This window comes from Folsomia candida, unplaced genomic scaffold (assembly GCF_002217175.1).
Source record: "Folsomia candida strain VU population unplaced genomic scaffold, ASM221717v1 Fcan01_Sc013, whole genome shotgun sequence".
Lineage (NCBI taxonomy): Eukaryota > Metazoa > Arthropoda > Collembola > Entomobryomorpha > Isotomidae > Folsomia > Folsomia candida.
This window is the reverse complement of record NW_019091205.1, coordinates 2,740,646-2,767,974: the sequence shown is the minus strand read 5'-3', so window position 1 is coordinate 2,767,974 and position 27,329 is coordinate 2,740,646. Positions and strand designations below refer to the sequence as shown.

General features: G+C 36.3%; 6 protein-coding genes across 6 annotated transcripts; all 6 read left to right on the top strand.

The window, feature by feature from the left end:
* Positions 1 to 995: 995 nt before the first annotated feature.
* On the top strand, positions 996 to 1,829 carry LOC110855716 (elastin). Its single transcript, XM_022104126.2, has 4 exons — positions 996 to 1,163; positions 1,224 to 1,443; positions 1,508 to 1,567; positions 1,670 to 1,829. Exons 1-4 carry the CDS (start codon positions 1,092 to 1,094, stop codon positions 1,708 to 1,710), a joined length of 393 nt encoding a protein of 130 aa, XP_021959818.1. The 5' UTR covers positions 996 to 1,091; the 3' UTR covers positions 1,711 to 1,829.
* A 988-nt stretch (positions 1,830 to 2,817) lies between these two features.
* On the top strand, positions 2,818 to 3,910 carry LOC110855734. Its single transcript, XM_022104142.2, has 2 exons — positions 2,818 to 2,981; positions 3,597 to 3,910. The coding sequence occupies exons 1-2, from the start codon at positions 2,870 to 2,872 to the stop codon at positions 3,854 to 3,856; spliced, it is 372 nt and encodes a 123-aa protein (XP_021959834.1). The 5' UTR covers positions 2,818 to 2,869; the 3' UTR covers positions 3,857 to 3,910.
* A 4,094-nt stretch (positions 3,911 to 8,004) lies between these two features.
* Positions 8,005 to 10,625, top strand: LOC118437496 (beta,beta-carotene 15,15'-dioxygenase-like). The gene is made up of 4 exons (XM_035856528.1): positions 8,005 to 8,056; positions 8,134 to 8,508; positions 9,595 to 9,877; positions 10,172 to 10,625. The coding sequence occupies exons 1-4, from the start codon at positions 8,005 to 8,007 to the stop codon at positions 10,623 to 10,625; spliced, it is 1,164 nt and encodes a 387-aa protein (XP_035712421.1).
* Positions 10,626 to 11,903: 1,278 nt separating this feature from the next.
* On the top strand, positions 11,904 to 17,400 carry LOC110855561. Its single transcript, XM_035856587.1, has 6 exons — positions 11,904 to 12,108; positions 12,217 to 12,278; positions 12,841 to 13,674; positions 15,954 to 16,407; positions 16,924 to 17,042; positions 17,106 to 17,400. The coding sequence occupies exons 1-6, from the start codon at positions 12,024 to 12,026 to the stop codon at positions 17,178 to 17,180; spliced, it is 1,629 nt and encodes a 542-aa protein (XP_035712480.1). The 5' UTR covers positions 11,904 to 12,023; the 3' UTR covers positions 17,181 to 17,400.
* A 1,051-nt stretch (positions 17,401 to 18,451) lies between these two features.
* On the top strand, positions 18,452 to 23,029 carry LOC118432939. The gene is made up of 10 exons (XM_022103968.2): positions 18,452 to 18,645; positions 18,714 to 18,779; positions 18,921 to 19,031; positions 19,131 to 19,192; positions 19,328 to 20,221; positions 20,320 to 21,011; positions 21,082 to 21,208; positions 21,392 to 21,492; positions 21,608 to 21,790; positions 21,973 to 23,029. Exons 7-10 carry the CDS (start codon positions 21,154 to 21,156, stop codon positions 22,804 to 22,806), a joined length of 1,173 nt encoding a protein of 390 aa, XP_021959660.2. The 5' UTR covers positions 18,452 to 18,645; positions 18,714 to 18,779; positions 18,921 to 19,031; positions 19,131 to 19,192; positions 19,328 to 20,221; positions 20,320 to 21,011; positions 21,082 to 21,153; the 3' UTR covers positions 22,807 to 23,029.
* Positions 23,030 to 25,206: 2,177 nt separating this feature from the next.
* LOC118437387 (zinc finger BED domain-containing protein 4-like) lies at positions 25,207 to 26,373 on the top strand. Its single transcript, XM_035856352.1, has 3 exons — positions 25,207 to 25,488; positions 25,581 to 25,733; positions 25,789 to 26,373. Exons 1-3 carry the CDS (start codon positions 25,377 to 25,379, stop codon positions 26,283 to 26,285), a joined length of 762 nt encoding a protein of 253 aa, XP_035712245.1. The 5' UTR covers positions 25,207 to 25,376; the 3' UTR covers positions 26,286 to 26,373.
* Positions 26,374 to 27,329: the final 956 nt, after the last annotated feature.

The following is a 27,329-nucleotide window of genomic DNA, read 5'->3' as shown; positions in this document are numbered from 1 at the left end:
GTACCTTGTAAAAGTTGGCATTTTTGCACAACCTTGCTTTATTTAATTTTACCTTCATTGCATAAATTTTGTACAGCCTGTTTCAGCCGCATCTCAAATTTTGCTTAAGTATACATAGGTATATACCTTATATTCCAATATTTGCATTTTCATGCAAAAATGAAGTCTCCCACTTTGGCATATGATCAACATTATAATGGAAAAATTTAAAACTTATTAGAATCAGATATTTTACTGGTAAAAAAAATAAAATTACAATAATCAGCATAGGTAATTTACTTATTGAAGTGAATACACGAATTGCACACAGTCTCGATTACGTCGGTCGTTGGGGACCGTGCACAAAGAAGGTCGCCAATTTTGACGTTAATGTGTGAAATGTTATAACTTACTATTAGTTAACCTGACCAATGACAGACAGCCTTGACTTGCGTTCACACATTTTAATTAGATCAATACCATTCTTTACGCACGGTCACTCGTTGAAGAGACGTACGTGTAAATAAAAGCAATCATGGTTACACATATGTATTTGTAACACGGACATCTTTGGTACAATTTGGAGAAATTTTAAATAAAATTTCGATACAATTTTGATACTGAACATTGGAGTTACCAAAGTTTTGTGTGCTCACAAAAATATGAGGCGACGAGTTTAACAAATTTAAATTTAGCAAGTGATACCAAAACTGAATCTGTCAAAAATCCAGCTTGGATTAAAATGAAACTTGCACTGGAACAATGCAGATATTTATATTTAGCTTAGCAATTTACATATATGCAATTGTACTCCACGTGACATGACCTGGCCAACTAAATCATACAATACAATAATACCAAAATTATACGATGAAATGAATAACAAGTGCATTTCTATCTTCCCAAAAACAAAACGAGCACAATCTTAATTCATCAAAAAGACAATGGAATTCTTACTAAATTCATAAATTACCTAGTTTCTCACTCGTATAAAAACGTAAACTTTTCCATGAAAAAATATCATTCACTTCTTCTGTAGCCTTTCGGAGTACAGCAAAATAGTGATCATTTCTTAAATAAATCCTTCCAATTTCTAAGAAAAATAATTCAAGATGGGTCGAGTCCTCGCAATTGCGGTCGCATTGAGCGGAATACTTTTCGTAGCGTTGGCTTATCCACAACAGGTGAGAATTTTTGCAGAAATATTTTGCAATTCGCAAATCTGATATATATTTGGATATCAGGTGCCCGAAATTCCTGGAGGCGTCGGTAATGGCACGGTTCCCGCAGTTCCAGGTGTTCCCACGAATGGCACGGTTCCCGCGGTTCCAGGGGTGCCTACAAACGGTACGGTTCCAGCAGTTCCCGGGGTTCCGACCAACGGCACAGTTCCCGCGGTTCCCGAAGTTCCAGGCGGCGTTCCGGTTAACGGCACGATTCCGGGTGGAGTTCCTCCACTTCCAGGTAAATTCGGATTGTTTTAAACTACCGGGTAACATAATAAACTTCTTTGTTTACTTTTCTGTAGTCAACAACACCATGCCCGATGTGGGTAACTTGCCGATCGGGGGGAATAATACCCTTCCAGGTAAACTGTTTGTGTGAAATAACTGATTTGAATTTTGAGAAAAAAATTGATCTTCAATTTGCGAAAATACACGAATTCATACAATTTTGTAAAAATTTTTAGGTGGTATCCAAATGCCAGGAGGTATTCCTGGAGGACGATAATATCAAATACGAATAAGAGTTGCGGGTAATTCGGCTCAATTTATATAAATCTGAAAAAATATTGTATTTCTTTCTTTGTAAAATGAATTTTCTGTTGAATAAATTAATTAAAATTTTAATACTGTTTCGAATCGTGTTTCACTATTAAGCAATTAGTATGCATACAATCCAGAAGAATTAGATATTCGGTAAATCTGCATAACCTACATGAACCACTTCACGACCACTATTGTTCTCCCTCTTTCTTAGCTAATTAGCGCATCATTTACTTAAACTTGTTTCCATATGGGTAAAAAATTTGCATTATACGTATGTATCTACTTTGCTTATTAGGTTTTCGGTTTAAACTTTAGACATAAATTATTATTCAGGCCCCTCAAGTACTTAATTCTCAAATATTTACATATGCACGTATTTAAATATGTGGCATATTTCAAATTGTGCTTAAATTTGTTGGCATTTTCTAGAAAAATGTCCGTATGTTTCCCCCACTTTTTCTACATAAAAGGAGTTACTATTTTTGTCTTTCGAAAAATTCTTATAATTACAAAAACTAGTTAAAAACCTTAATATAATGCAGGTTAATAATTAGAGGAAAAATTATCCAAAATTTATAAATATTTACAGGTCCGTATCTTCATACATATGTAAATATTGCTAAAATATTAAACCAATATCTCCTCAATTTTCCTTCATATACAGATCTAGGTATGTATGTATGAATACTTCAAAAATGTGAACTTTCATACATACATATGTTCATATTCACCATATTATCATCTTAACTATCATGCTCCCCTATTTTTCAAATAAGTAACTACATATTTTTTATGTAAACGAAACTATCTCTGTATTATTTGTGATGTAAGAGACAAAAATACATCGACACAACTTAAAAGATAGGGTTATCCACAATCTTACTTACACTTAGGACAACACAATACGAATTGTTTTGATTCCTCAAATCTGAAATATTTGTAATTTGAGGTCATTAAATGAAACTGTTTCAGAATGAATTAGAATTACTTATGTATGTATTTATATTAAAATTTCTGATTTAATTCATTGACACGAAGTCCAAAGTATAAAATAACTGCTGTACGCGTTCCCATTCCAACAGTTGCTCTGAAAAATCTCATTTTGCCTTCATCTCACAAAAATGGTTTCATACTGTATCATTCTCTCGATTGCCATATTGGGCATTGCGGCACACCCCCAGCAGACACAACCTGGTCCTGGAGCCTGCGAGGAGTACAGGAAACAATGCGTCGGTGAGTTCTACATACACTCTTAGAAATGAAGTGCTACCTAATACATAAATTAATAATTGATAAGATTAATTAGAGTTACATATTTGTTAATAATTATGTACATCTATGGTTACGCACTCTTAGAAATCCAGTATTAAAATAAATGCCGAGCGGTATTCATACATTTCATTCTACCACGTGGTACTGATAAGTAATACGGTGCACTCAAAACAAAACGGTGTCAATATATGACTTAACCATCTTGGTTACAATTGTGATTCCGAGTAGTAATGAATATTTTCCGTCCGGTCAAAACATTATAACTTCCGGTATCAAAATCATCATAACTCGGATTCAACATTGTAACCAAGGCGGTTAAGTCATATATTGACACCGGCGGTGTTGATTTGACAAATTTTTGTTTTGAGTGTGTGGATTTTAAGAAATGTTCAAAAAATAAAACTTTTGAGACTTTTGAGTTGCATACTTTTTAATAAATTAATAATTTAAATTTCTACTAAATTTGTATCACCTTGTATTCATTAATATTTAACTACATACTTCTGTACTAAATTAACCAAGTTAAAAATTAAATTAGGGTTTAATACAAATTTGGGTTTGATTCATTTCTTGTAGATGGATCCTCCCTTGCAGGTCAGGGGGCATCTTCCGGCGTCGCCATTTTCCCAAACAACCCCCTCCCCGTGGAGCAAGTAAATATGACGGCAATTCAGCAAATGCCTTATTGTGAGGGATTGTTGCAAGCATGTGAGTCACAGAACGCCACGATTCCTGCAGTTCCTGCGACACCCGACGTTCCAGAACCACCTGCCCCTGGGGGACAAAGTAATGGGGGTGGATTCCTATCTAGTTTAAGAACATTTTTTCACTTGTAACACTTTATTATATTAAATGAAACATTTAGTGTAAAAACTTGGCAATTCATTTAATTCGCTGTTTTTTATGCTAAGTAATCCTACATGCAAAGTTGCCGGTCCTGCAAACAAGATATTTCATTGCACGTGTACAAATTATTTTTCATGGAGAATAAACTGGCGAGTATGTAAACCTGTAGCCAAGTTTAAGAAAATAAACCAAATGCGTACCATGTAAATTCCGAAGGAAATGTTGTCATCAAAATAACTTGCAAAGAAGTGTCACGCTGTTCAAATTATTGGGTAACCTTGCACTTAAACGTGTTACATAAGTAAGTTGGTACATACAGTATGTAACTTATTTAATGCTACGATTTTTAATTTCAAATTCAACTTCAATTTTCCCAAGAACAGGTTGATATTTCAAAATTGTTTTCATACCAATTCTTCACCATATATTGGACTACATTGAGGCCAATTTTCAGAGGGATGGAGATAAAACTGTAGAATACACAAATATTTTAATGTCAAAATATTGCGAATGGCACGTTACATAATTAATGCTACGATACACATCCGGTACAAATTTGCAGTCTTTCCTAAATACAGAGCAGAATTTCGAACGGATAAACAATTCTGTAGTATTTCTGCTACAAATGAAAATAATCTGCCGAATTAAAATAAATAAATAACAAAGGACACCGTTCTCAATATCAAAGTATTGGGAAAGTGACCTCCCTCCATTAATAACGCCTAACTTTAAGGAAACTTTGGAAACAATTTAAAATACACTCAGGATCTGTTCAAAGGCTCACCTGAGAAAGGAAAACTACAGGACCTGTAGCGAATTGCAACCGTCAGGGTCGTAAACCCGGTAAAACACCACACCCGCACGCGACGATTGTAAAAACAGTGACAATGATGCTTGTCTGTCCGCGCCAGAAATTGCGAAAGATGTTCAAAGTGACCGTTTTACTGCTGTACAACTATGAATGATTACACACACGCTGATATTCGCAGGAATATCTGGGGAAATTCCAAATTCCACACAATACACCTTAGCGAATAATCACAAGAAACGCTTTGCGTGGGCAATGTAAAGAGAAGATGATCCCATGGCTACCGGAAACAATTTTTGTTCTCAGATTAGACCCTAATTCAACTTTTTAGCTCAGATGGAACGATAAGAGTGCGGAAGGAGCCCAAATAAGTCTTAAGAAATTGATTTCTGAGACAAGCTATTAAACATAGCAGAGATAAGGAAATCAGGGCTATTTGTACCGCCAAATCCTGATGTGAAACTTTCGAAATCTTGCAGGGAGATAAAGTTTTGGGGCAGTTTATGTTGCCTCAGTGTAGTAACATTGACGTGCGTCGCTGGGATCATGACCAAAGAGGTTTACCTTGATTTGTTAGATATAAATATTGGCCAATTCTCAACAAAGACAGACTTTGGTCAGAGATTTATTTTCAGAAACGTCGCATATTAGACAAATATTACAAAAATCATCTCAAAATGCATCAAGGACAATGATACAAAGGTTTTGGACTGAATTTCAAATTTCTTGACCTCAACTCGATCGATCATAACCCAAAAATTCTGCAGCGTCTGGTGACAACATTAAAACTGACAAGCACGGCTCCCCGGCACACCCGTCATGTAATCTAACCCCGTTTGTGGGTTAGATTACCAAACGATTTCAATCAGTTATTGGGGTCTGACGAAATATTGAACCGCTAATACCCCCGTAGCATTAATTATGTAACGTGCAATTCGCAATATTTTGATATTAAAATATTTGCCGATTTAACAGTTTTATCTCCATTACTTTGAAAATTTGCATCAATGTAGTCCAATATATGGTGAATAATTGGTCTGAAAACAATTTTGAAATATCAGCCTGTTCTCGAGAAAATTGAAGTTGAATTTGAAATTAAAAATCGTAGCATTAAATAAGTTACATACTGTATATGTATGTATAGCCAATAATTTATGATGCAATAAAGCACGAGTATCACAGGTGTGAGCTAGATTTTCCATTGAGCAAGATATACATATGTATATGTATGTCTGGTTTTAGCCCTAATGCTTAAGACCAGTGTATTTTAATTAAGCATGACAAACATAGTTGCAATAACTTCAAAATTCACAAATTGATAACATTTATGTGAATAAATGACTTATCTCTGAACCCAATGGAATCTAAATTACTCCTTCCAGCAGTTTTATTCCAGTTTGTTAGTATGGTCATTCAAATTTAGTGGATCCCAATTTGAATTAAATTTGATCATATTTCCTTAAAAAGTATGATTGAAGAACTTACTCAGATTACTCAGATTTATGATCTGAAAGATCTCCTCAATAATTCCTTGAACGTTAAATTCTTCTATGTAACCCTCACGAGTTGTTCTAAATTTAATTTTCAGCATTTAATTTCTTATTTTTATCTGTCGTATACATAATTTCAATAGTAAATTTTTCAGTTTTGCATACTATACATACATGCATAAACGTTTCTTAAACGATGATCCATCCTTACGGAAGCACATAGCTTTTCTCAAGTTCAATTCTACAAATAAACCTCTCATAAGGATGCAATCCGTGATGTAAAAATCCACAAATTTTGCAAATAAGGAAGTACCTTACTTAATTTAAATATACATATGCTTGATGTCCAAATCAGTTAAATTTTTTATTGATTTCTCATCTTGACTTGCATAAGGGTGGTAAGCACATCTCCTGTTTCCAAAAATCATGACATCGAAACAAGTTCAAGTCAAGGTTTTCAAATCCTTGAGTGAAACCACGAAACCGGAAATTGTTGACATCATCGGTGAAATTCCGGAATGGGCGAGCGGGCGTCTTTTACGAAGTTGTGCTGCGAAGTAAGGAAATTCATCGTAAAAAAATAATTTATCCCAAATTCACACAACGGAGGTCTCCCAGCACATTGTCACAGATTTTGACCAAATTAGTTTCCATCCATAGACGAAATTTAATTAGCATGGAATTTGAAAAATACTTTATTCGTCAATTTTCAGGTTTGGCACAGATATTTGAATCCAAAGAGGAAAAACGCACAGAAAATTTGCAGGGTGCAAAATTCTTAAATCTTAGAGTCTGATTTTGCGCTCTGCAAATGAGTCTAAAGTTGAAGAATTTTGCACCCTGCCAATTTACAGCGCGTTACAATTTACCTCCATTAGCAAGGAATATTTACTTGGGACATAATTTTTTCCCATGCAATTATCGGTGCCAAACCTAAGAATTTGCAGATCGTGTCATTTGCAAATTCCAAATTTATTCAATTTGTGTTCGACTGACACTAATTTAATCAAAATCTACGCTGGGAGACCTTTATTGTCAGTAGTAATGTAATTACTAAAAAAACATCAATTTTATATTTCCTAGATGGGACTACCCTAAATTCAGGCTGAACCATGCTGTCGACGGGTACACGATGATAACAAAGTTTGAAGTGAAGGGTGGCACTGGTGGAAAAGTGGCCTTCACGTCAAAGTTTTTGCAATCTGAGGCATTCAGAAAAGCGGAAATTGCACAGAAGCCCATTCTTAACGAGTTCTCGACCAGATCGGCTGGTTCTGAGGGGAAATCTTCAATCGGGAAAATCGTGACATCCATTGTAACAATATTATACAAACAATTTTAGAAGATTTAGACTAACTATTTACCTAAGATGTAATTTGAAACAGATTCCAGACGTAACGGACAATTGCAAATACATCTGCACATCAGGCCTTTCTCGGAATCCTACCGTCTTGGGGGATAATGGTTTCATGTATTTAAAAACATTTTCAATTGACATAATTAAAAAAATTAAAACATCAAACAACCTTGTCAAACTATTGTTGTACACATTGGTGGAAATCTGGTATAATCAAGCAAATCTTAATTTCTGGGTATTAAATTTGCTACCGGTTGGTATTAAAATTATGTCGGAGCATAAAAACTTACCACGGATGTGGTAAAACTTTAATAACGAGCTGTTTATCACTAATACAAATTAGCAATATTTGCTTATCCATACCACTTTGAATCATATACTGGTATACTGGATTTCTATGAGTGTAGATAATTTATTATTGGCAAATGGCAAATTATGCAACTTAAGTTTAACATTAATAAGATAATCGCGTAAATATTTTACATGTTACTCTACAGATTCGATCTGGATGCAAAAACTCTGAACTGCGTTTCAAGTAATTTCGAATATTTATTTAGATATTTAAATCAAGTTAACAAACTCATTTTGATTTCTTGCCCCATACAAATTTAGGACACGATCCCGTCAAAGAGTTTGGCCTGCAGGCCCTTTCCTCCCACCCACTCACGGACCCAGAGACTGGCGAGACCTACAACGTCGGGCTGGATATAGTCCCCTCAGCAAAATGGAAAGTTGTCAAGTTTCCCGCTCAATGCGGAAAACTCGCGTTAAAGGAGACCATAAAGAAAGGGAAAATTATAGCGGTGCACCCATGCCGTGCGAAATTGTATGCGCCATGGCTCCACTCGTTCGGAATGTCGAAGAACTACGTGGTCTGGATTGATCAACCGTGTCATTTCAGCGTCACCAAAGCCCTCAAGGCTGCCCTTAAAGGGTTCTGTCCGAGAGAAGTGATGGAGTGGAGTCCGGAAAAGAAGAACCAGTTTTGTGAGTGACATTTGAATCGATTTCCATTTAAATAATATCGATAGTTTGCAAAAAGAAATATTGGCTAATGCACTCTTAAAAATTGTTACCCTTTTTGAAAAGTATGCGCACTCAATTTTGCATTATGTAAGTAAACTGCATACTGCATATAGAGAAAATTGTACTCTTTATCAAGATAACGGTACTCTGGATCAGAGTTGGGCAAAATCCGGATTAGTGATTATTAATCCAGGTTACAATTGACTAATCCTTAATCCAGTGAAGACAAATTTTTAAACCAATCCCTAATCCTTAATTCACAGCTTATAAGCTGTGAATTAAGGATTGATAAGAAATGTTGGTTACTCCCGTCGGATAAAATAGATGAAAACATTTGCATTCCCTTGTATAATGTAACAATATAATTTTTGTTATGAAATAAATGATTTTGATAAAAATTAATAATTCGTGTTATTTGACTGCAGTAATTGCATGGAGTTTAACTGCAAGTTTTGCATCAAATTATTCGTTTCTTTTGCGCAATATTCTACGCTCTAAATTGCATTAATTTGACGGTTATTTCTACGCAATATTCTTGAGGCTAAATTGCATGAATATGACTGTCAATTCTATGCAATATTGACAGTTTATTTTACGTTAAATATCTAGTATCTTTTCACGGATTTTTGCCGGCCATCAGTTGCTGCAATTTAACTGTATGACTTTTGCGTAAAAGTGATAGCTTTTGTTGATCGGGTAATCCTTTGTAAACTAAGTTTAATCTAGACAGAAAATTTTGATAGTAATTAAACCCATAATCAAAGACCCCTACTGAAAGTAATCCGGATTACTTCATCCTAATCTCTATCCTTAGTTTTCCACCCCCTGAAAAAAAAATCTAATCCCAGTAAACATGAGCAATTCTGTTGACCCTAATCCAAAAATCAGGAGGAACTAGTCCTTAATACTAAATCCGGAGAGAAAAAAAACATTTAATCACCCAACTCTGCTCTTGATGTAGCACAGTTTGCTTAATATAGATACTTCTCAAATGGGTAGCATTATTTCTAAGAGTGTACAAACATAAATATTTATAATGATTGGCAGATTTACTAAACAAGAAAACTCTGAAAGTCCTCAAGACCGAAATCATCTCCAAGGATGCCATTTTCTTCAATCATTTCCTCACCTGCCACGAAGAAAATGGCCACGTGATCCTGGACCTCTTTGGAATGCCAGGAATTCAATATTGCGACGTACAAGTCCTCGCCAAACTACGATCTGGAAAAGTTATGCAAGATAAAGACTGTCCTCGCCTTTACCGCTTTGTAATCCCTCTTATCGGCGAGCACGACTTGGCAAAATACCCGCAAAATAAAAATCTCGTCAGGTTAGTTAATTCTGTTCACTTTCATTCATTTGACCAATTGCGGTAATGATTGAGGATGATTTTCTTGCATTTTAATGAAAATGACTGAATGATTCCGTCATTTCAGATGAATGACTGTGAATGAAAAGATTTTTCACTCCTTTCATTTTTAACACTGTACTTAATACATGGGACGAAATAAGAAATGAATGAATTGTGATGAATTGAAATGAAATGAATTTTGAAGGGAAATGACTAAATATGAATGAGAAATCTGTATGACCGACTTTTGAATGAAAATATTTTTTTAAACAGAATTAATTCCACCGCAAAAGCGGTTCGAATTGGGGATAAGCTAATTCTCGAACCGGAACTAATGTCCGAAATCGCCATGGATTTTGCGACCTGGAACAAGAAATTATTTTCCGGCGAACAAATCCGCTTTATTTGGACGACTGGAGCCCTATGTCCGTCCGTGCATCACCACAAAGTTGCAAAGTTTGACGTGAAGACGAGGAAATTTCTGACCTGGGAAGCTGAGCAGGATCAACATGTCGGCGAACCCTGTCTTATTCCCCGATCAGGTGCGATCGAGCAGGATGACGGGCTAATTGTTCTGTTTGTGAATAATTATCTGGAGGAATTGGGCAATGAAAAAAGAAAGGATTTTCTGATCTGGTTGAACGCCAAGGATTTAAAGGAAGTGGGGCGAGCTTATTTTTATTCTGAAATTCCGATCGCACTTCACTCGATTTGGATGTCAAATTGAAAAGCTATGCATACAAATTATGGGATACTTAGTAGTAACTTCACCAGGATCAATTAATCAATTAAATATGGATAAATATTCATTTTGGTGATAAGTAAATAAAATAGAATGCATAGAACAATCAATGTATGAATAATCTAATATATGTCATGCAATCTTTAGATTTCATTGCTTCAAATTTTACCAAATACTGCGTTTACTTGAATCAATATAGATATTTACTCTTTAATATTTCCTTTCATATACATAAATCTTTAGTTATCTGTACCTATATCAACGTTTTTATGTATGTGTAAATTTTCCACACTTCCCATAGGAATCTCAGTCTCGTCTTCGTGTTCTCGTTTAATTATATATGACAATTATGATATAGAGCACGTACATATGTATATGTAAACAGCATAAACGTCGGCAGGAAATATATTCATACGAGAAATATGGATCAGGATGACAGGACAGAACAAAACCATAAAACAACTTCACCCTCACCCATCAACACATATACAATTAAAGTATGAATATATGTAAATATGTATGTACATATCTGTACATACTGGTTACCATGACGGTTAACTTGTGCAGCACAAGTTGTGCTACATATTAAGACTCCAGGAGACGTGCATGAACCTTTTTTTGATCCATACTGACAATGCAATGGAGGTCTCCCAACGTATGCTCACAGATTTGGACCAAACTAGTGTCAATCGATCACAAATGTAATTAGTATGAAATTTGCAAATGGCACTTCTGCCAAGTTTAGCGGAGATATTTGCATAAAAAGAGGAGAAAATTCACGCAAAATTTTCATTTTCCAAATTTGCTGCTTTCCTGATTTGGATGCAAATATCTCCGCTAAACTTGGCAGAAGTGCCATTTGCAAATTTCATACTAATTACATTTGTGATCGATTGACGCTAGTTTGGTCCAAATCTGTGAGCATACGTTGGGAGACCTCCATTGTAAGTACACATTCTATTCTTATCTATAAACCTGAGGTCAAATTCCGGTTTAAAAATAAGTAAAATGTGGAACAGCATGCAAATCACGCGTTACCATTTTTACAAGTAATTTTATCTGATAACCGCAATTGTAAAGGATGATAAACAATGCGAATATGTAATTAAATATTTAAGAACAATAATGATGCTCATTAGGAGAAAAACTGAGGCAGAAACCACCAAATTCTTGGATGTCCCATGAGGAACGGACCCTGATTTGCTTATTACTCTTTTTACATAAATCCTTATTTCTTTCGTTGCTTAACCCTCGTCGTATATATAAAGACAAGTGATTTTCATGTCTCTAAAATATCTAAAGTACAAAAAACCTTCTTATATTTACATATTCACCTTGTCGAAATATTTTTAATCACATTTTAATTAGCACGAATAAATTAAGATGCAGAATTTTAGCGACAAAAATCGACACAACATGGAGTTGCGATCAACTTCTTCACGAGAGGAAAGGGGCTTTTCAAATTTTAGTAAACGCTGCAATTTATATTTTTATATTAAAAATTAAGTTTCTCTTCCACGAGTGATTTAAGTGTTTATGTTTGTAAATTTTCTGTATTCACCCTGTTTGATTTCAGATCCGAAGAAAGCACGTGCCCACGCTAACGATGCTATGTCGAAAGTTTTCAGGAATCCGTTGGTCAGTTAAATTCTTTCATATTTACTACTGATTTTTTAAAATAAAATTTCTCCCGGATACCATACTGATTTGAAAACTATTCCTATTAATAAATTAAAATTTTCATTATTGCCTATTAATGACGGACGAGTATTGATAATCAAAAACAATGAAAAACTGATCGAAATCAATTATTGATTTCGGTCAGTTTTTTTGACTTTTTAAGATTGGTTGGATGTATGAAAAGATATGAAATTTTAAAAAATATATAAACCAACTTATTTCCTTCAAGTTTTACATACAATTTAAAACGAAATGCTTTTATTTTTGTGTCGTAGTGAGTTATGAATTTATATACGAATGTATTATTGTATTTCGTGCCCCGTGGAAAATAATCTGTTACACAAATGTGTGCGTACATATCTTTCGTGAACGGACTTTTTATGCACGGCACAAAAGAGTTAACCATTTACAAGCATTCATTACTGAATTCATTACTAATTCACTTGCTCAAACCAGTACCAAATATTTAATTTGATAGCCCCACCCACTTAATCGAACAATTTTGAATTTTTTGCCTCAGATTCTCGACGCCATCTTCACCAAGGTCCCCCTCCCCGATCTGAAGGCGTTTCGTCTCGTCTCCCGTGAATGGGCCGACGTCGCCTCCACCTTACTAGGAAAACTGGCTTATCTCCACACCAACAAGCTTTTCACCTACAAGTGGATCAAGTTCAGACAGGTGCTACCCGTCAACGACAAACTGACCCGACGCCTCCTCATCTCCGGCGAATTCGACAGGTCCATTCCGTCCAACAATAAGAAGGCCGACGTTACTGCAAAAGTTCTCACCCACGTGGCGAACGTGTCTCATTTAACGCGCGAAATTAAATTTGTCGCCGCCCGAAAAGAATTTGTTCCCCCTTTTCTGGAAGGAATTAGAGTCTTGGGGTCCACAAAAGCGCACGGAATTAGCATCCTGAGCGCGTGGGAAGACGATACCATGTACACAATTCCAGCCGAGGCGTGTCGCAAACTAGCCCCGCAACCGGACTTAAGCTCCCTCACTTTCAAAATTTTTTCAGACTTTAAAATTTTATCAGAAATTTCATCTTACTCCAGAAACTTAGACCGCAAACATAACCGCACCACGGGTTGTTACGAATTTCAACCCTTGGTCCAAATCTGGCTGGAAGCTGCCCCTAATCTGACCACGCTGGACGTCGCGGCGTCCCTCTATCCTAATTTGGAGGGGTGTAAAAGTCTGAAAATTCTGAAATTTAAATTCGTAACGTGCAAAGTACATTTTCCTTATCTCGATTTGGACAATGTGACCAAGATGCTGGGACAGGTGCAGGATTCCTTGGTCGAGTTGGAATTATCGCAGTATATGGGGGACGGCTGTGCCGTGAAGGAGGTAAGGATTTTGTGCAATTTTTAGCGTAGCTTCAACTTAAGTTTGCCAGGTTAAAACCATAATTTCGCAATGCTACGTATAAAAACCGGTGTGTTGTCATAATTTGATTTACAATGGAGGTCTCCCAACGTATGCTCACAGAGTTGAACCAAACAAGCGTCAATCGATCACAAATATAATTAGTATGAAATTTGCAAATGGAACTATCTGCCAATGCGCAGGTTTGGCGGAGATATTTGCATAAAAAGAGGAGAAAACGCACCAAGAGGCTGGCATATTTTTCATTTTCCAAATTTCCTGCGTATTTCTTCTGCTTAGAATACAAATATGGACTGGTCACTGAATGAAAGTGTCAAGGTTCTCCCTATTTGTTCAACCAGTTAACAGTTAATTTTGCTTATGTAGGAAGCATAAAAATTGGCAAATTTGATAAGCTTTCTAAAACCGAAAACATAATTTGATTATCTCTTTTCGTTAGAAAATGACAGCACAAAATGTAGGGAAAGTGGAAAAATTAATTTGCCACTCGTGCAAAAAAGTGATTTTCTCGGATCGGAAAAAGGATCGTGACCACTTTATCCATCAAGGGATGCACCGGACAAAATTAATCATACACTATACAGATATAAGGATTGTGAAAATGCAAAATATAAAATTTGGCCTTGTCAACCTGTCCGCCAGAAGACTAAAACACGGACGAGAAACGCGAAAAAGTTTTTTGAAAAAACCTCAACATATCCATGAGGGTTGCACCCAGGAAACTAAAAATTTCAAAAACCTATCTGCGTCAGATCAAAGCCAATCAGATGTGCTTCAAAATTTGCAACACTAAAACCGTGCCAAAATTCAACCAAGATAAAAAAGCCGGATCTAAAACAATTTATGGAAAACTTGTTGAGAAAATGTTGAAATCGATTCCCAGAAGTTTGTCGTTGCAGATTGTCAAAACTACTACCTCGTTGACCTCGGAGCGTAAATCCTGTAAAGTTCTACTCATGTAGAAGTAAAAATGACGTTCGTTCGAAATATAAATTCAAAACCAAGGAAAATTTCCATTGAAATATATAAAATGGCTGGCGATCGACAAATATCGGAGCGTCTCAAATCCATTCGCTTCCAGCAAGAATATGAACTTTGGACTTTATTTAAAAGAATGTGTCGTCAAAAGATTGATCCCCTCTATCAGAAAAAAACGTGTTTGATTTTGGCCTGACATGGGTACGTTCTGGAATGCCAAAATAGTGCCAGGGTACCATCGAGGGAAAAAAACTAATTTCTTCGAGAAAAAAGGCAACGCTCCAAACGTACCTCAGCGTCGACCCATTGAAAGATTTTAGGCATTAATTGAGAAACAGTATACTCAGAAAAAAAGGACACCTCATAATTTCAAAAAATTTAAGCGGGTTATGGAGAAAGTCATCTTAGGAGTTGGTGAAACGAGTGGCGAAGCGCTCATGAGAGGTGTGTCACAAAGTGTTCTCTCCACTGGTAGGGAAGGTGTACTTGAACCAATGAAGGATCAAAAAACCTCGGTCTGGTCATCGTTAGTATTGCACGAAAGTTTCATTAAATTTGATTCATGCATTCATTTTTGGGATGTAAAAATAACTTGACGCTTTCATTCAGTGACCAGTCCATATCTCCGCCAAACCTGCGTATTGGCAGATAGTTCCATTTGCAAATTTAATACTAATTATATTTGTGATCGATTGACATTAGTTTGGTCCAAATCTGTGAGCATACGTTGGGAGACATCCATTCTTAGTTTACATTGATTTGTTTACGTATGTATGTACATACATCAGTTTTGATGGAGACGACGAGTGAGTAAACACGTAGTTTATAAAAAAATAGACCAACAAACTCGGTAAATTTTCGAAATACATATTGGGGGTAAATTTACGTCACTTCGTGTCGTGGCATGAGTTACGAGATTTTGTGACCATGGTCAAATTTTGTCATCGAAACTCGCGTTGATATTAAGGTTACGAGGCGTAATTTCGCAAATTATGTTATTACTGATCCTTAATTTATGAGACGCTTGTACAGGGTGTCGTGAATCGACCAAATATGTACTTGATCAGAATTCTTGATCATATACATATGTACCTGTTCAAAAAATTTTGTTTCCTTGGAAACTCTGTCATCCCGATTTCTGAGTGAAGATTTTTACTCATATTTATTCAGTCATTTTCGTTTAAGTTCATTTCATCCGATTTCATTCTTTCAATCCTACGTGGATAGAGAGTAAATACATAATTTTTTTAAACGCATCACAGACCCAAACTGTTTACGAGCTTCCCGTCATGTCGAAACTTACCAGTCTGTCCATCCGTACCGTAAATGTGTACCGAATTCGTGGCTTTTTTGATGAGGACCACTTCCCAAAATTGAAAACCCTCTCGGTCCACCACGGATCAGGCAAGTCGTCCTTGTCCTCCCATCTAAACTTGTGGAGGGGACATAGCGGAGTTGAATCTCTCGCCCTGACCATGGATTTCTGGACTTCGGGGGACGAGGAGGATTTCGAGGGAAAAATTATCCACTTATTTCCGGCCGTTAAGGAATTCGATTTAACGCTGAAAAACATAAGTTATACGTCAATTCCTACCTTAAACCGGAGTATAGAATCGTTCAAAATGTGGGACTTGGAACGGGTCGACGTTGTCGTGGATTGGGTGAAAAGATGCTGCGTGTGGGTTGAAGTTCTAAAAGCTGTGTCCGTTTTTAAAGGTAAGATTTATATTGAAATTAGATCGTACGCAATTATTTCGAAACTTATTAACTGATTACATTGAGGGTATTCATTATTTCGCCGTATTTTTCCAAGAGTAAATTAATTTATGTGATTTTGCCATGAGAAATCATTGTATGAATAACGGAAACGTAAACCATGTTCAGCTAGGATTATTTTTCGACCAACTCAATTTAAGAGACCAACCCTGTAGAAACCATGGTTAGTCTGACAGTTGTGCAAATGCGTAAAATCCAGAGCGCAAGCTAGCGACAATTTAAATTATTTAAATTTCTGCACAGATTCCGCTGGAAAATTGAGCATCCCTTAACATAAAATTTTTGCATCTGCGCAACTAAATTTTGTTTCAAGGTGGTAAAAAATAATCCGGGTTGAACATGGTTTGCGTCCCCCTTGTAAGCTTACGATTTTTACGAAGCTATTGATTTTTATTTTTAAGATACGGAAGAAAAATGAATACCTTCAATATTAATGAAGGGTCGTAATAATTTCAGGAGATAAAAGCCTCCTCTTTTCGTACATTGACGTTTCGGAGGACCAATTTTCTCACCACATTCAAGATCTCGTCTTGTACAGTAGAGGATTTAAGAGGGTAGAAATCTCGGGGCGTGTGGTCAGTAAAATTAATTTGAGATACAAATTTTTTCAGTATTCAGATTTCTATGCAATATTTCAGGAACCAGAATTTATGGAACGAATTCGACCCATTTTTGAAGCCAGTGGTGCACCCATTTATTTGACGGAGGCGTAGTTCACAAGGAAATGGAAAGCATGGATTACTTTCGAATGAGGCAAAAAACTTACTTATCTCAAACCATGAAGATTCCATAACCTGGAATGATGACGCCTGTGTGGAAGGAAAGACTAAACGAAGCGAATCTAATAGTTAACATATAAACAAGCCGACGCGAAATTAACAAACCTAAACATATAAATAAACCAGACAATAAATCTATGATTCTCAAACTTGGCTGGAAATAGAAAACGAAAAATTAATTGGTTACGTACAATTTTACTTATTTATTGGAGGTAGGTTGCCAAAACGTAAAATATAAATCTACTTAGAAAAGAACTAAGTTTCAAAAAAAGTTCCTGCTCTAATGCTAATAAATGTTTAACGGGCGAAATTTTTTTAGAAATATTGTTATACGGGCATTTCCATGCCAACTCGCAAAGTAGGCATTCAGATAGGGTGACCATATTTGTCCTGACCAAAACCGGGACATTTCTTGGCAAAAAAAAATTTGCATAATATCTAGTGCTTGGCGAAAAAATATTCCATAATATCTAGTGCTTGGCGAAAACATTTTCCATAATATCTAGTGCTTGGTGAACAAATTTTGCATAATATCTAGTGCTTGACGGTTCCTATACCACCGAATTTTTGGAAAGAGACAGGAAAGGCAATTAAGTAAATATGACATACACGTTACTGGTACTGGTTCGTAAACTTCGTAACGCAAAGGGGGGTGGGAGGGAGTTCAGGGCCCAATGATATCGTGCCTATATGACACATGTTAAAGGGGGTAGGTGGGTGTCCAAAAAATCAAAAATTTGCGTTATGAAGTTTACGAACGTCCCCTTATGTCATAAAATCTACTTTTTCATCAGTATTTTGGCGAAAAAGTGAGATAATTTAATTTTTTTTCTACGATTTTAAAAACCGGGACGCTTTATCAAAACCGGGACATTTTCGGGACGCCGGGACAGGTTTTGAAAGCCGGGACATGTCCCGGCTAAACCGGGACGAATGGTCACCCTACATTCAGAGCCCTTATTAAAAATAAATATAGGTATGTACAAATGCAAGTATCACCAATTATGTAAATTTCTATGCGAGAGATGCCATTTTTATTACCTTATTATACAAATTTTATTTATTTTCATTTTCATTTTCACATATACCATGATTTGCGTACGATTTGTAAGAATCATTTACTAATCATTTACAAGTCATGTAAAATCCTTATGCAAAAATTCATAAAACTATGTACACTCATGTAAATTTATGACGCACTCAACAAAGTGCGGAGAGAGAAAACCGAGCAGCACACATTCCGCGGAGACGACAAGTAAATACGTGTAAAACAGATGACCAGCAAATAAATAAACATTAAATATTTAATACGTATTTTGTATTTCATTTTTTGCACTTACAAAATTAACAAAAGTTAAAAATACACAGTCATTTTCGTCGTCTTCTTAATCTGTGAAAGGTTGTTTGCGTAAATAAATACGTACTAAACTAGTTAACCAATAATAATATTTTAAGTTTTTTTTACAGGTTAAACATTTCTTCGCCTTTGTTATGAAAGATCTTTAAGAAAAATTGTGTAGTTCAAAGTTCAAGGTAAATAAATAATTCCCTAAGTAATTATAATTAACCAATATTTTAAGTTTTTATCGTTTCAACATCATTTCATGTAAATATGTGTATTTATTAAGAATCAAGTGTTAATTTCATACATATTATGTTTGTCGTTAATTTCAGGTGCGGGCGACGCAATCGATAACATGGAGAATTTTAGCGATGAGAATCAACAAAATATGACGTTGCAGTCAACTTCTTCTTCACGACCAGAAGCGAGCTTGCCAAACCTTAGTAAACGCAGCAAATTTATATTTCTACCACAAAAATTGAACTATTGAACTTTTATTTATTTCGCAAGACATTAACTTTCTCTAAATTCACTCCGTTTAGTCCCAGACTCGACCGAGGTCAACGCTAACGATCCCGTGTCGAACGTTTTAAGGAATCCGTTGGTGAGTTAACCTTAACCTGTTTCAAACATTCATTTCTTAAGTGAAGATGAGTTTTATTGCATGAAATCGAGTTCATTCTTCAATTCGTTTCTTCAACCCGACCCCTTAATCCAACAAATTTAAATCTCCCGCCAGATACTCGACGCCCTCTTCGACAACCTCAGGCTCCCCGACCTTAAAACGGCTCGCCTCGTTTGCCACGACTGGAACGACGTGGGCCTCACTTTACTAGGAAAACGGGCTCCTTTCCATATCAACAAATTTTTCACCTGCACGGCGTCCAAGTACTCCGGCGTACCACCCGTTAACGAAAAACTGATGCGACGCCTCCTCATCTCACACAAGTTCCACCCGTCCTTCGGGTTGGTCAAGAGGAAGGCAGAACTTCTGACAAAGGCGCTCACCCAACTAACTCAATTAACTCGTGAAATTAAATTCGTCATCACGACGAAGGAATATGTCCCCGTTTTCATTGAAGCATTTAGGATTCTGGGGTCCACAAAAATCCAACACATTAATATCTTCAATAATGTCAAAACACTTCGAGCCCAGGATTATCAACGCCTCACCCCGCAACCTGACTTGACCTCGCTCAAGTTGCAGACATGGCAAGACTTTCGATCTGCTACTGGTTGTCCGTCTCACCTCCAAATCTGGATCGATGCTGCCCCCAATTTGACCTCTTTAGACTTCAAGGGGTGTTTTTATCCTCATTTGGAGGGGTGCAAAAATCTCACAGTTTTGAAATTTGAATTCTCGCCCCGCTATGTGGATAAAGATGGCCTCAATTTGCACAATTTGATCAAGATGCTGGGACCAAATCAATAAAGAAAACTTTGTTGCGTCATTTGGAGCACCGGTTTCCTGTTACCGAAGATATCGTATGCGCATGTTTGCTTGATCCAGGCATGAAGCGATTAACAATTATTGAGACCTACCTTGCTGAAAAGAATCAATCGAAGCTCAAATTCTTAATACAAATGTGCAAGTCATATTGGTGGGGTTCGTGGCGCTATTGTTCATAAAGAGGTAAATTTAATTTTTTCTGTATTCACTTCACACCAATTTTTTCAAAATCAGAAAAACATCAAAAATAATTTTTAATTAATTAATTAAATTTGTATCAGCTCCAATAGGGTGCAGAAAATGGCGTCAAGGATGAGCCAAAAACCAAAAAGAAGAAAAACTTTGTGGACATCAAAAATGAGTTGTTGAAATTTCTGTCTAAGCAAATTTAGTTTATCCAAATCGCCCCAAATATAAAACTCTTGAATTTATGATGACGATAATAGGAGGTATGGTGTATACTAGACACTGAACGGTAATTTCGGGTTACATATATAATAAAATGAGGCGCCTGGTTGGATGAAAAGTTTGCATGGAAAAAGTGAGACGAAGAGAAATGGATTTCATACGACCCTGACTCGAAATGATGATGGATACCCACCGCGAACCACTTTTCTCACTCTGTCTCACATTCCCATGCGAAATATGGAAAACGGTTTTGTGAAACACTTGACGTGGTATTCATCTTAATCGAAAAGTAAACATGCAACAGATGGAAATCAAACAAATAATTAATTAACATTTAATACGTATAAATACGTATATATGTACATATAAAATTATAAATATAAAATTTTATATTTTGTGTTATTGTATACTTTTTGTACAGCATAAAAACAACAAAAGTTAAGAACATTGTCGTCATTTTCCAAATCTGTGGTTTACGTAAATAAATATTTAGCTCACTAAATAACTAATATTTTGAGTTTTTATCGTCTCATCATTTTCCCATCATTTTCTCATCATTAGTATTGTAAGTGCTTTTTTAAATTAAGAATAACGTTATTTTCACATTTTGTGTTTATCTATATTGTTATTTAAAGGAAAGGACGACGCAGTCGTCACAGTCACAATTTTCGACAACGCAGAATTTTAGCGACAAAAATCCACACAGCATGAAGTTACGGTCAAGTTCTTCGCGACAAGGGGAGAGGAGTGTCCCAAATTTTAGTAAATACCTATATATTTTTTTTGTAAAAATTCAAGTTTTATTTATTACTTAAGGGAGGTATTAATTTTTCTACAAGACCAAAATCGACACAATATGAAATTGCGGTCAAATTCTTCACGAGAAGAGAGGACTCTTCCAAATTCTGGTAAATGCTACAATAAACCTATATTTTTATTGGCCAGGTTTTCTTTGTTGGGAGAGTTTAGTCCGTTTAGTTCCAGCCCCGAAAAAAGTACGTGTCGCCGCTGACAATGCAATGTCGAAAGTTCTCAGGAATCCGTTGGTCAGTTAACCTCTTTGAAACATTCATTTCTTCAGTCAAGCTAAGTTTTATCGTATGAAAATGAGTTCATTCTTCACCCGACCCATTAATCCAACAAATTTGCATTTCCCGCCAGATCCTCGACGCCATCTTCGCCAAGCTTGGCCTCCCCGATCTGAAGACATCTCGTCTCGTTTGTCACGACTGGGACGACGTCGCCGCCACCGAATTAGGAAAACGGACTCTTTTCCACCTCAACGAATTTTTTGCCTGCAAGGCGTCCGGCGCCCCCCCTGTCTTGAGGGATTTTGATATCAGGGTAATTTATACAGACATGGCACTCATACATTTGTATTTCGTCCTCTACGGAAAATAAGATATTACACAAACGTGCCTTCATATTTAGATTGTGTAAATTCAAGAGGACAATTAACAATTGAAATGATTTGTTCAAATCTGTATCTGATTATCTGGTCAGTTTAATTTTAAATTTTGTTCCAGATCCTGGACTCCATCTTCGCCAATCTAAGCATCCCCGATCTGCACACGTCCCGTCTCGTTTGCCACGACTGGAACGACGTGGCCTCCACCTTTCTAGGAAAACAGGCTCCTTTCCACATCAACGAACTTCCAGCCTGCAAGGCGTCCCAGTATCCCGGCGTGCCCCCCGTCAACGACAAACTGTTGAGACGCCTCCTTATTTCACTAGATTTCCACCCGTCCTTCGGGTTAGTCAAGTGGAAGGCTGAGGTTCTCACGAAAGCGCTCACCCAACTGACACAACTATCTCAATTAACTCGTGAACTTAAGTTTGTCATTACGACGAAGGACTATGTCTCCGTTTTCATTGAAGCATTTAGGATTCTGGGGTCCACAAAAATCCAACAGATTTGCATTTTTAATCAGGTCACAAAAATCCCAGCCCAGGCGTATCAACCACTCCCCACGCAACATGACTTGACCTCCCTCAAGTTCAAAATTATGCCAGAAATTCGACATTATAACGCCATCGGCTGTCCGTCTTATATCCAAATCTGGATCGATGCTGCCCCCAATTTGACCTCTTTAGACTTCAGGGGGTGTTTCTATCCTAATTTAGAGGGGTGCAAAAATCTCACAGTTTTGAAATTTAGTTATTTCACCAACTATGCGGATAGAGGTAGCCTCAATTTGTGCAAGGTGACCAAGATGCTGGGACAGGTTAAGGATTCCTTAGTGGAGCTGGAATTATCCCATAATATCGCTATATGTGCTTCAAAGGAGCCGGTAAAGATTATTCGTTATTTGTTAGTTAAAATAGTTTGCGCATGGAAAAAAAGTGGCCGGGTTTCGTAAAAATCATAAGCGTATTAAAATGATTTTCGATGACAAAATCTCGTAAGCGTCAAGTATGTTATTTGGTTATTTTAGGATATGAAAAAATAATGAATACCCTGAATATAAATATATACATGTGAGCACTTTGCATAGGGTGTACTCGCGACAAACCCTAATTTTGAACGGATCGACGCATTTCGCAAATCAAGTTCAAAAAATTCAAATGCTTCATATATATACGGTAAGAGTAATCATTGTTCCTTCGTATTGTAAAATGAGTTACGACGCCGTCGTAACGACGGTAACGAGATTTTTGCAAGGCGAAGTAATTTTGTCTTCAAAAATCACGTTGCTAAGTTTATCACTTTTGCGAAGCTTGGGTCCAGGATAGCCCACCATACCTGTTCACATTCGTTCACTAAAGTGAGTTTGAATATTGAATATGTACGAATTATTCAAAATTTTTGAATTTTGAATGAATAAATATGCCCCATTCATTTATTGAATGAATATTGAATGAATAAATATGTCCCGGACATTTATTTAATGAATAATGAATGAATGAATAAAATTTTGAATGAATGAATTGAATAAGGGATGGGTGAATGTAATAAATGAATTGTGAATAAATTTGGCCCTCATTCACCTCACGTTGAAGTGAATGAGTCTGTGGTCTGTGATGTGTAATCATTCTTTATGATTGTGGTTGAAATTCTCATTCCTTATGTGCATCATCATTGCGTGCCGGGAACTTCGGTCGGAGCATGGTGGGAGCCAATTCCAACTCATTTTAGATTATCACCCGTGTGCCCAGATTAAAAAATAAATAAAAATCGTTCGAATACTTTATACCGAGGGATTAAACTTTATAAGTTAACAATTGCAACCTAGAGAAGTTATGACATCAAAAGTCAACCCTGGCGATGGCGAAGCTGTCCATAAGGATAAAGAAATCGTCGATATTGAGCATGATTCTGAGGGAAGTTCCAAAAAGCCTAAACTCGTAAAACAACCAGGTTTTGAAAATTTGCCGAAGTTCCGTTTCTTCTTTGAGAAGAAGTTCAGCTACCTTGGACATTCAATTGAGTCCCAAAAGTTCTTTGCAACTTGTAAAAAGTGCACCGAGGCTGGTAAAAAAAGTCGTGTCTACTCGTTTGATGAGAGCAACTTTAAAGCAAACGGAAATCGTCATTATAGAGTATGGATAACTTTATATACCTACGTGAAATTTATTAAGTGGTAATTAAATTCGTTAATTGTTATCGAATATTTTTGCAGAACTCGCATAAAGATGTGGCTTTGGAAATTGAAATCCCACAAGAAAATCATAAGGTGAACGAATTTTTTCACTCAAATCAAAACAAATATAATAAAAATGACCCTATCCAATCAAAATTCAACTCGAATCTGCAAGTTTTGGTCTCCGTTGATGGGCTCCCTTTCAGTTTTGTTAATGGGATAGGATTCAGGAACTTAGTATCTGACCTTAATCCACGAGTTATAGTTCCTGACCGAGTGACCTTGGCAAGAAAATTAGCAAAAACGGTCAACAAGATTGTATGTAATTTTGACTTACTGTAATACAGTAAGTAATACATAAAACTATAATAAAACTTTATGTATGCAATTTTCCCGCTTATGTGAATTCCAGATAAAACCTAAAATTAAAGATCCACTCAACCATGTTCAGGATTACAATGTTCACATATCATCTGACATATGGACAAGTAGACAGGGTGACGGAATTATGGGACTTAAATACCATTATATTCAGAAAGATGAACAAAACCGGACATGGAAATTGGTGTCCTTTCAGCCGTGCAATTTAATGAGCGCCACACTGGAGAAAATATAAAGCACAAATTCCAGCAATCTCTAAACTCGTTAGGAATTAACACGGCCAAGGTGACTAATACGCATAAACATGCAATTTTGTTAATGATAAATAATAGTGCAATACTTTTAAACTCAGATCGGTTATCTTGTGACTGACGGTGCTAGCAATATGGTGTGCGGCTTCAAGAATTGAACCGAGGAGGCTGAAAATCTTATGACGGATGAAGACGATTCACAACCGGAAGACTCTGATATTAGTGAGAGCTCTGAGGATGAAGAGGAAGAAAGTAATGCAGATGATGAAGTCACTGTAGCGACGCCAAATATTACAATTGGTGAAAAAGTCAGGATTTCTTGTTATGCACATACCTTGCAATTAGTTATCAAAGACGTCATTGGAAAAGGCGGGAGACCTAAAGAAGTTCTGGATTGTGCTTTCAAAATTGTAAAGTATTTCATGCGGTCGAATTATTGGAGAAAGCGACTTAAAAAAGTCGTGGGCAAAGTGTTTATAAAGCCAGCTGCTACTCGATGGAATTATATTTACTATGTTTTGGAGCGTTTATGCCAGGTAATTTCAGATCGACCTATTTGAATGACAATAAATTTCAATTTTAATTTAGGATTTAAATTTTGGGGTTTTGCAGGATAAAGTGTACGGTGAGGTTTGTAATCTAATAAGAGAAGCCAGCACTTGTCCCAAGAAGCCAAAAAATCTGCCACCCACACCAAGCATCGAGCCGCAAGAAAAAATGATCGAAATAAAAAATCTCCTGAAGCCAATATGTGACGCAACGAATAAACTTCAAGGTGATGGGGTAACCAGTAGTTTGATTTACTACTCGATAGTCAATGCATTTAATGGTACGAATGTGCGCAATATAATTTGTTCGATTCTTTGACGATGATACATATAATTTATTCAGTTCCCCGATTCAATTTTTCTTAATTTGTAGAAATTGCTAAAACTCCAACTACACGATTCACTTGTATGAAAGCACAATTACTGGGTGGACTGAAAAATCGATTCGAGAAAGCAATAAATAATGACCCCCACATTATCCTGAGTGCTTTGTTGGACCCTCGTCAAAAATCCGACGTGTTTAAAAGTACGAAAACATTTTAATCTTATATGTAATACGTTTAATGTTGAACAATTTTTAGTCAAACCTGCCGTGTATGGAACCAGAAGCCTTGAAACTCCTTCAATTGACAAGGTCACTGATATGCTCAAGTCATATTGCAAGGAAGATCCTTCGGCTGAAGCAGCATTACACACATTTCCTGAAAACGAAGATAACGACGACGATCCATTTTCCATGCTGCCAAGGATTGTCAATTCGAGTACTACTGTCTCTCATGAAGTAGACAAATATTTAGCTCTACAAAGAGAACCGTCAAAATCCGATCCACTAGAATTTTGGGCTAAAAACGAAACCAGCTTTAAAGAATTGTCAAATTTGGCCAGTCAAGATCTTGCAATTCCGGCATCCACGGGCAGTGTAGAGCGGCTTTTTTCTCTACTGGGATCATTTGGACGTTCAAGGAGATCAAGTCTGAACCCGAAGTCTTTGGAAAATTTAGTGCTTCACCGAGAATATCGTCGTCCGATTTTGATGAGATCTCATCCAGCCATAAATCTCTCAAAAAAAGGAAAATAAGTCTGGAGCCGGACAACAAGTGCAATAAGCGGAAAACATTGAGTACGCGAGCAATTTGTTTTATTATTTATATGAATTCTATTTTTAGTAGGAGGAAGAGTACACAAAGGTGGTAATATTCGATATTGATCCTGTTGGATATTTTGTTCTATTTCGTTGAACGCAGAGCCCTCAGAAAATGTTCGAGATTATTAAATTGTCCGAAAATTAAAAAATATATTTTACATATGAGTATGATAAAGTAGTCATCTAAGATCACCAGTGGCTCCTGGGGAGCTTAACATTGTGGGATAAAGGGGGACTTGTGCAAAATACGATTTTGCTGAATTTCCCCGTCTCAATCAAGATAATGAGAATGGAAAATTTTGAAAATCTATCCAAAATTGGATTTTTGGTGTAAGGATTTGGTTCTGCAAGTTATTATACAAATTATCTCTTTGACTGGTGTACCTTCCTCTTAAATGACAATGAAACCATAATATATTTGATCACATTTGACTATAATCAATTATATTTTGATTTTAATGTCAATTGCTAAGAATGGAATTCATCTAAACAATAAAACAAAATGGTACTAATTCGCTCAAAAATTAGTTAATAAGTAGATACCGTATATATTTGTAATACAAATATTATGTAGAGTGGATAATACCGATTTTAACACATAAATATTTCAAAAAGCCTCTACCTCTAAGAATCTTGGAAATTTTTTGACTCAAATGCTTTCATCATTGCCTTGAAATTCATGTCAAATTTAAAGTTCGAGTTCGCCCGAGTAACGCGGCATATGCATATTACATAATAATTTGAACTCAAATTATGGATGGCCTACCATGTGCAAATTGTGAATACAAAAATAAATGAATAAACCGTCGCAAACGCATGTAGCTAAAGGGTGAAATAAGTGTCAAATATACGTCAAAATGAATATCATATTGATTTTGCCACAACTTTTGGAATACTCAATTTCATATTTCATCTATAGATTCCATTTGAGTGAAAATCTCATTTTCCCCCAGACCACACCCCCAAGCGCCAGATGGT

What these genes read in the sequence shown, in the direction of transcription:
- LOC110855716 (XM_022104126.2), top strand. Translation starts at nt 1,092, where the DNA reads ATGGGTCGAGTCCTCGCAATTGCGGTCGCATTGAGCGGAATACTTTTC. An exon ending in CGTTGGCTTATCCACAACAG is followed by an intron (nt 1,164 to 1,223) that starts GTGAGAATTTTT and finishes TTTGGATATCAG; the next exon opens with GTGCCCGAAATTCCTGGAGG. An exon ending in TGGAGTTCCTCCACTTCCAG is followed by an intron (nt 1,444 to 1,507) that starts GTAAATTCGGAT and finishes ACTTTTCTGTAG; the next exon opens with TCAACAACACCATGCCCGAT.
- LOC110855734 (XM_022104142.2), top strand. Translation starts at nt 2,870, where the DNA reads ATGGTTTCATACTGTATCATTCTCTCGATTGCCATATTGGGCATTGCG. An exon ending in GTACAGGAAACAATGCGTCG is followed by an intron (nt 2,982 to 3,596) that starts GTGAGTTCTACA and finishes CATTTCTTGTAG; the next exon opens with ATGGATCCTCCCTTGCAGGT.
- LOC118437496 (XM_035856528.1), top strand. Translation starts at nt 8,005, where the DNA reads ATGTTACTCTACAGATTCGATCTGGATGCAAAAACTCTGAACTGCGTT. An exon ending in AACTCTGAACTGCGTTTCAA is followed by an intron (nt 8,057 to 8,133) that starts GTAATTTCGAAT and finishes ATACAAATTTAG; the next exon opens with GACACGATCCCGTCAAAGAG. An exon ending in CAAAATAAAAATCTCGTCAG is followed by an intron (nt 9,878 to 10,171) that starts GTTAGTTAATTC and finishes TTTTTTAAACAG; the next exon opens with AATTAATTCCACCGCAAAAG.
- LOC110855561 (XM_035856587.1), top strand. Translation starts at nt 12,024, where the DNA reads ATGCAGAATTTTAGCGACAAAAATCGACACAACATGGAGTTGCGATCA. An exon ending in ACGGCTGTGCCGTGAAGGAG is followed by an intron (nt 13,675 to 15,953) that starts GTAAGGATTTTG and finishes AACGCATCACAG; the next exon opens with ACCCAAACTGTTTACGAGCT. An exon ending in AGCTGTGTCCGTTTTTAAAG is followed by an intron (nt 16,408 to 16,923) that starts GTAAGATTTATA and finishes TAATAATTTCAG; the next exon opens with GAGATAAAAGCCTCCTCTTT.
- LOC118432939 (XM_022103968.2), top strand. Translation starts at nt 21,154, where the DNA reads ATGAAGTTACGGTCAAGTTCTTCGCGACAAGGGGAGAGGAGTGTCCCA. An exon ending in GAGGAGTGTCCCAAATTTTA is followed by an intron (nt 21,209 to 21,391) that starts GTAAATACCTAT and finishes TTTATTGGCCAG; the next exon opens with GTTTTCTTTGTTGGGAGAGT. An exon ending in AAGTTCTCAGGAATCCGTTG is followed by an intron (nt 21,493 to 21,607) that starts GTCAGTTAACCT and finishes ATTTCCCGCCAG; the next exon opens with ATCCTCGACGCCATCTTCGC.
- LOC118437387 (XM_035856352.1), top strand. Translation starts at nt 25,377, where the DNA reads ATGATCGAAATAAAAAATCTCCTGAAGCCAATATGTGACGCAACGAAT. An exon ending in GATAGTCAATGCATTTAATG is followed by an intron (nt 25,489 to 25,580) that starts GTACGAATGTGC and finishes CTTAATTTGTAG; the next exon opens with AAATTGCTAAAACTCCAACT. An exon ending in AAAATCCGACGTGTTTAAAA is followed by an intron (nt 25,734 to 25,788) that starts GTACGAAAACAT and finishes AACAATTTTTAG; the next exon opens with TCAAACCTGCCGTGTATGGA.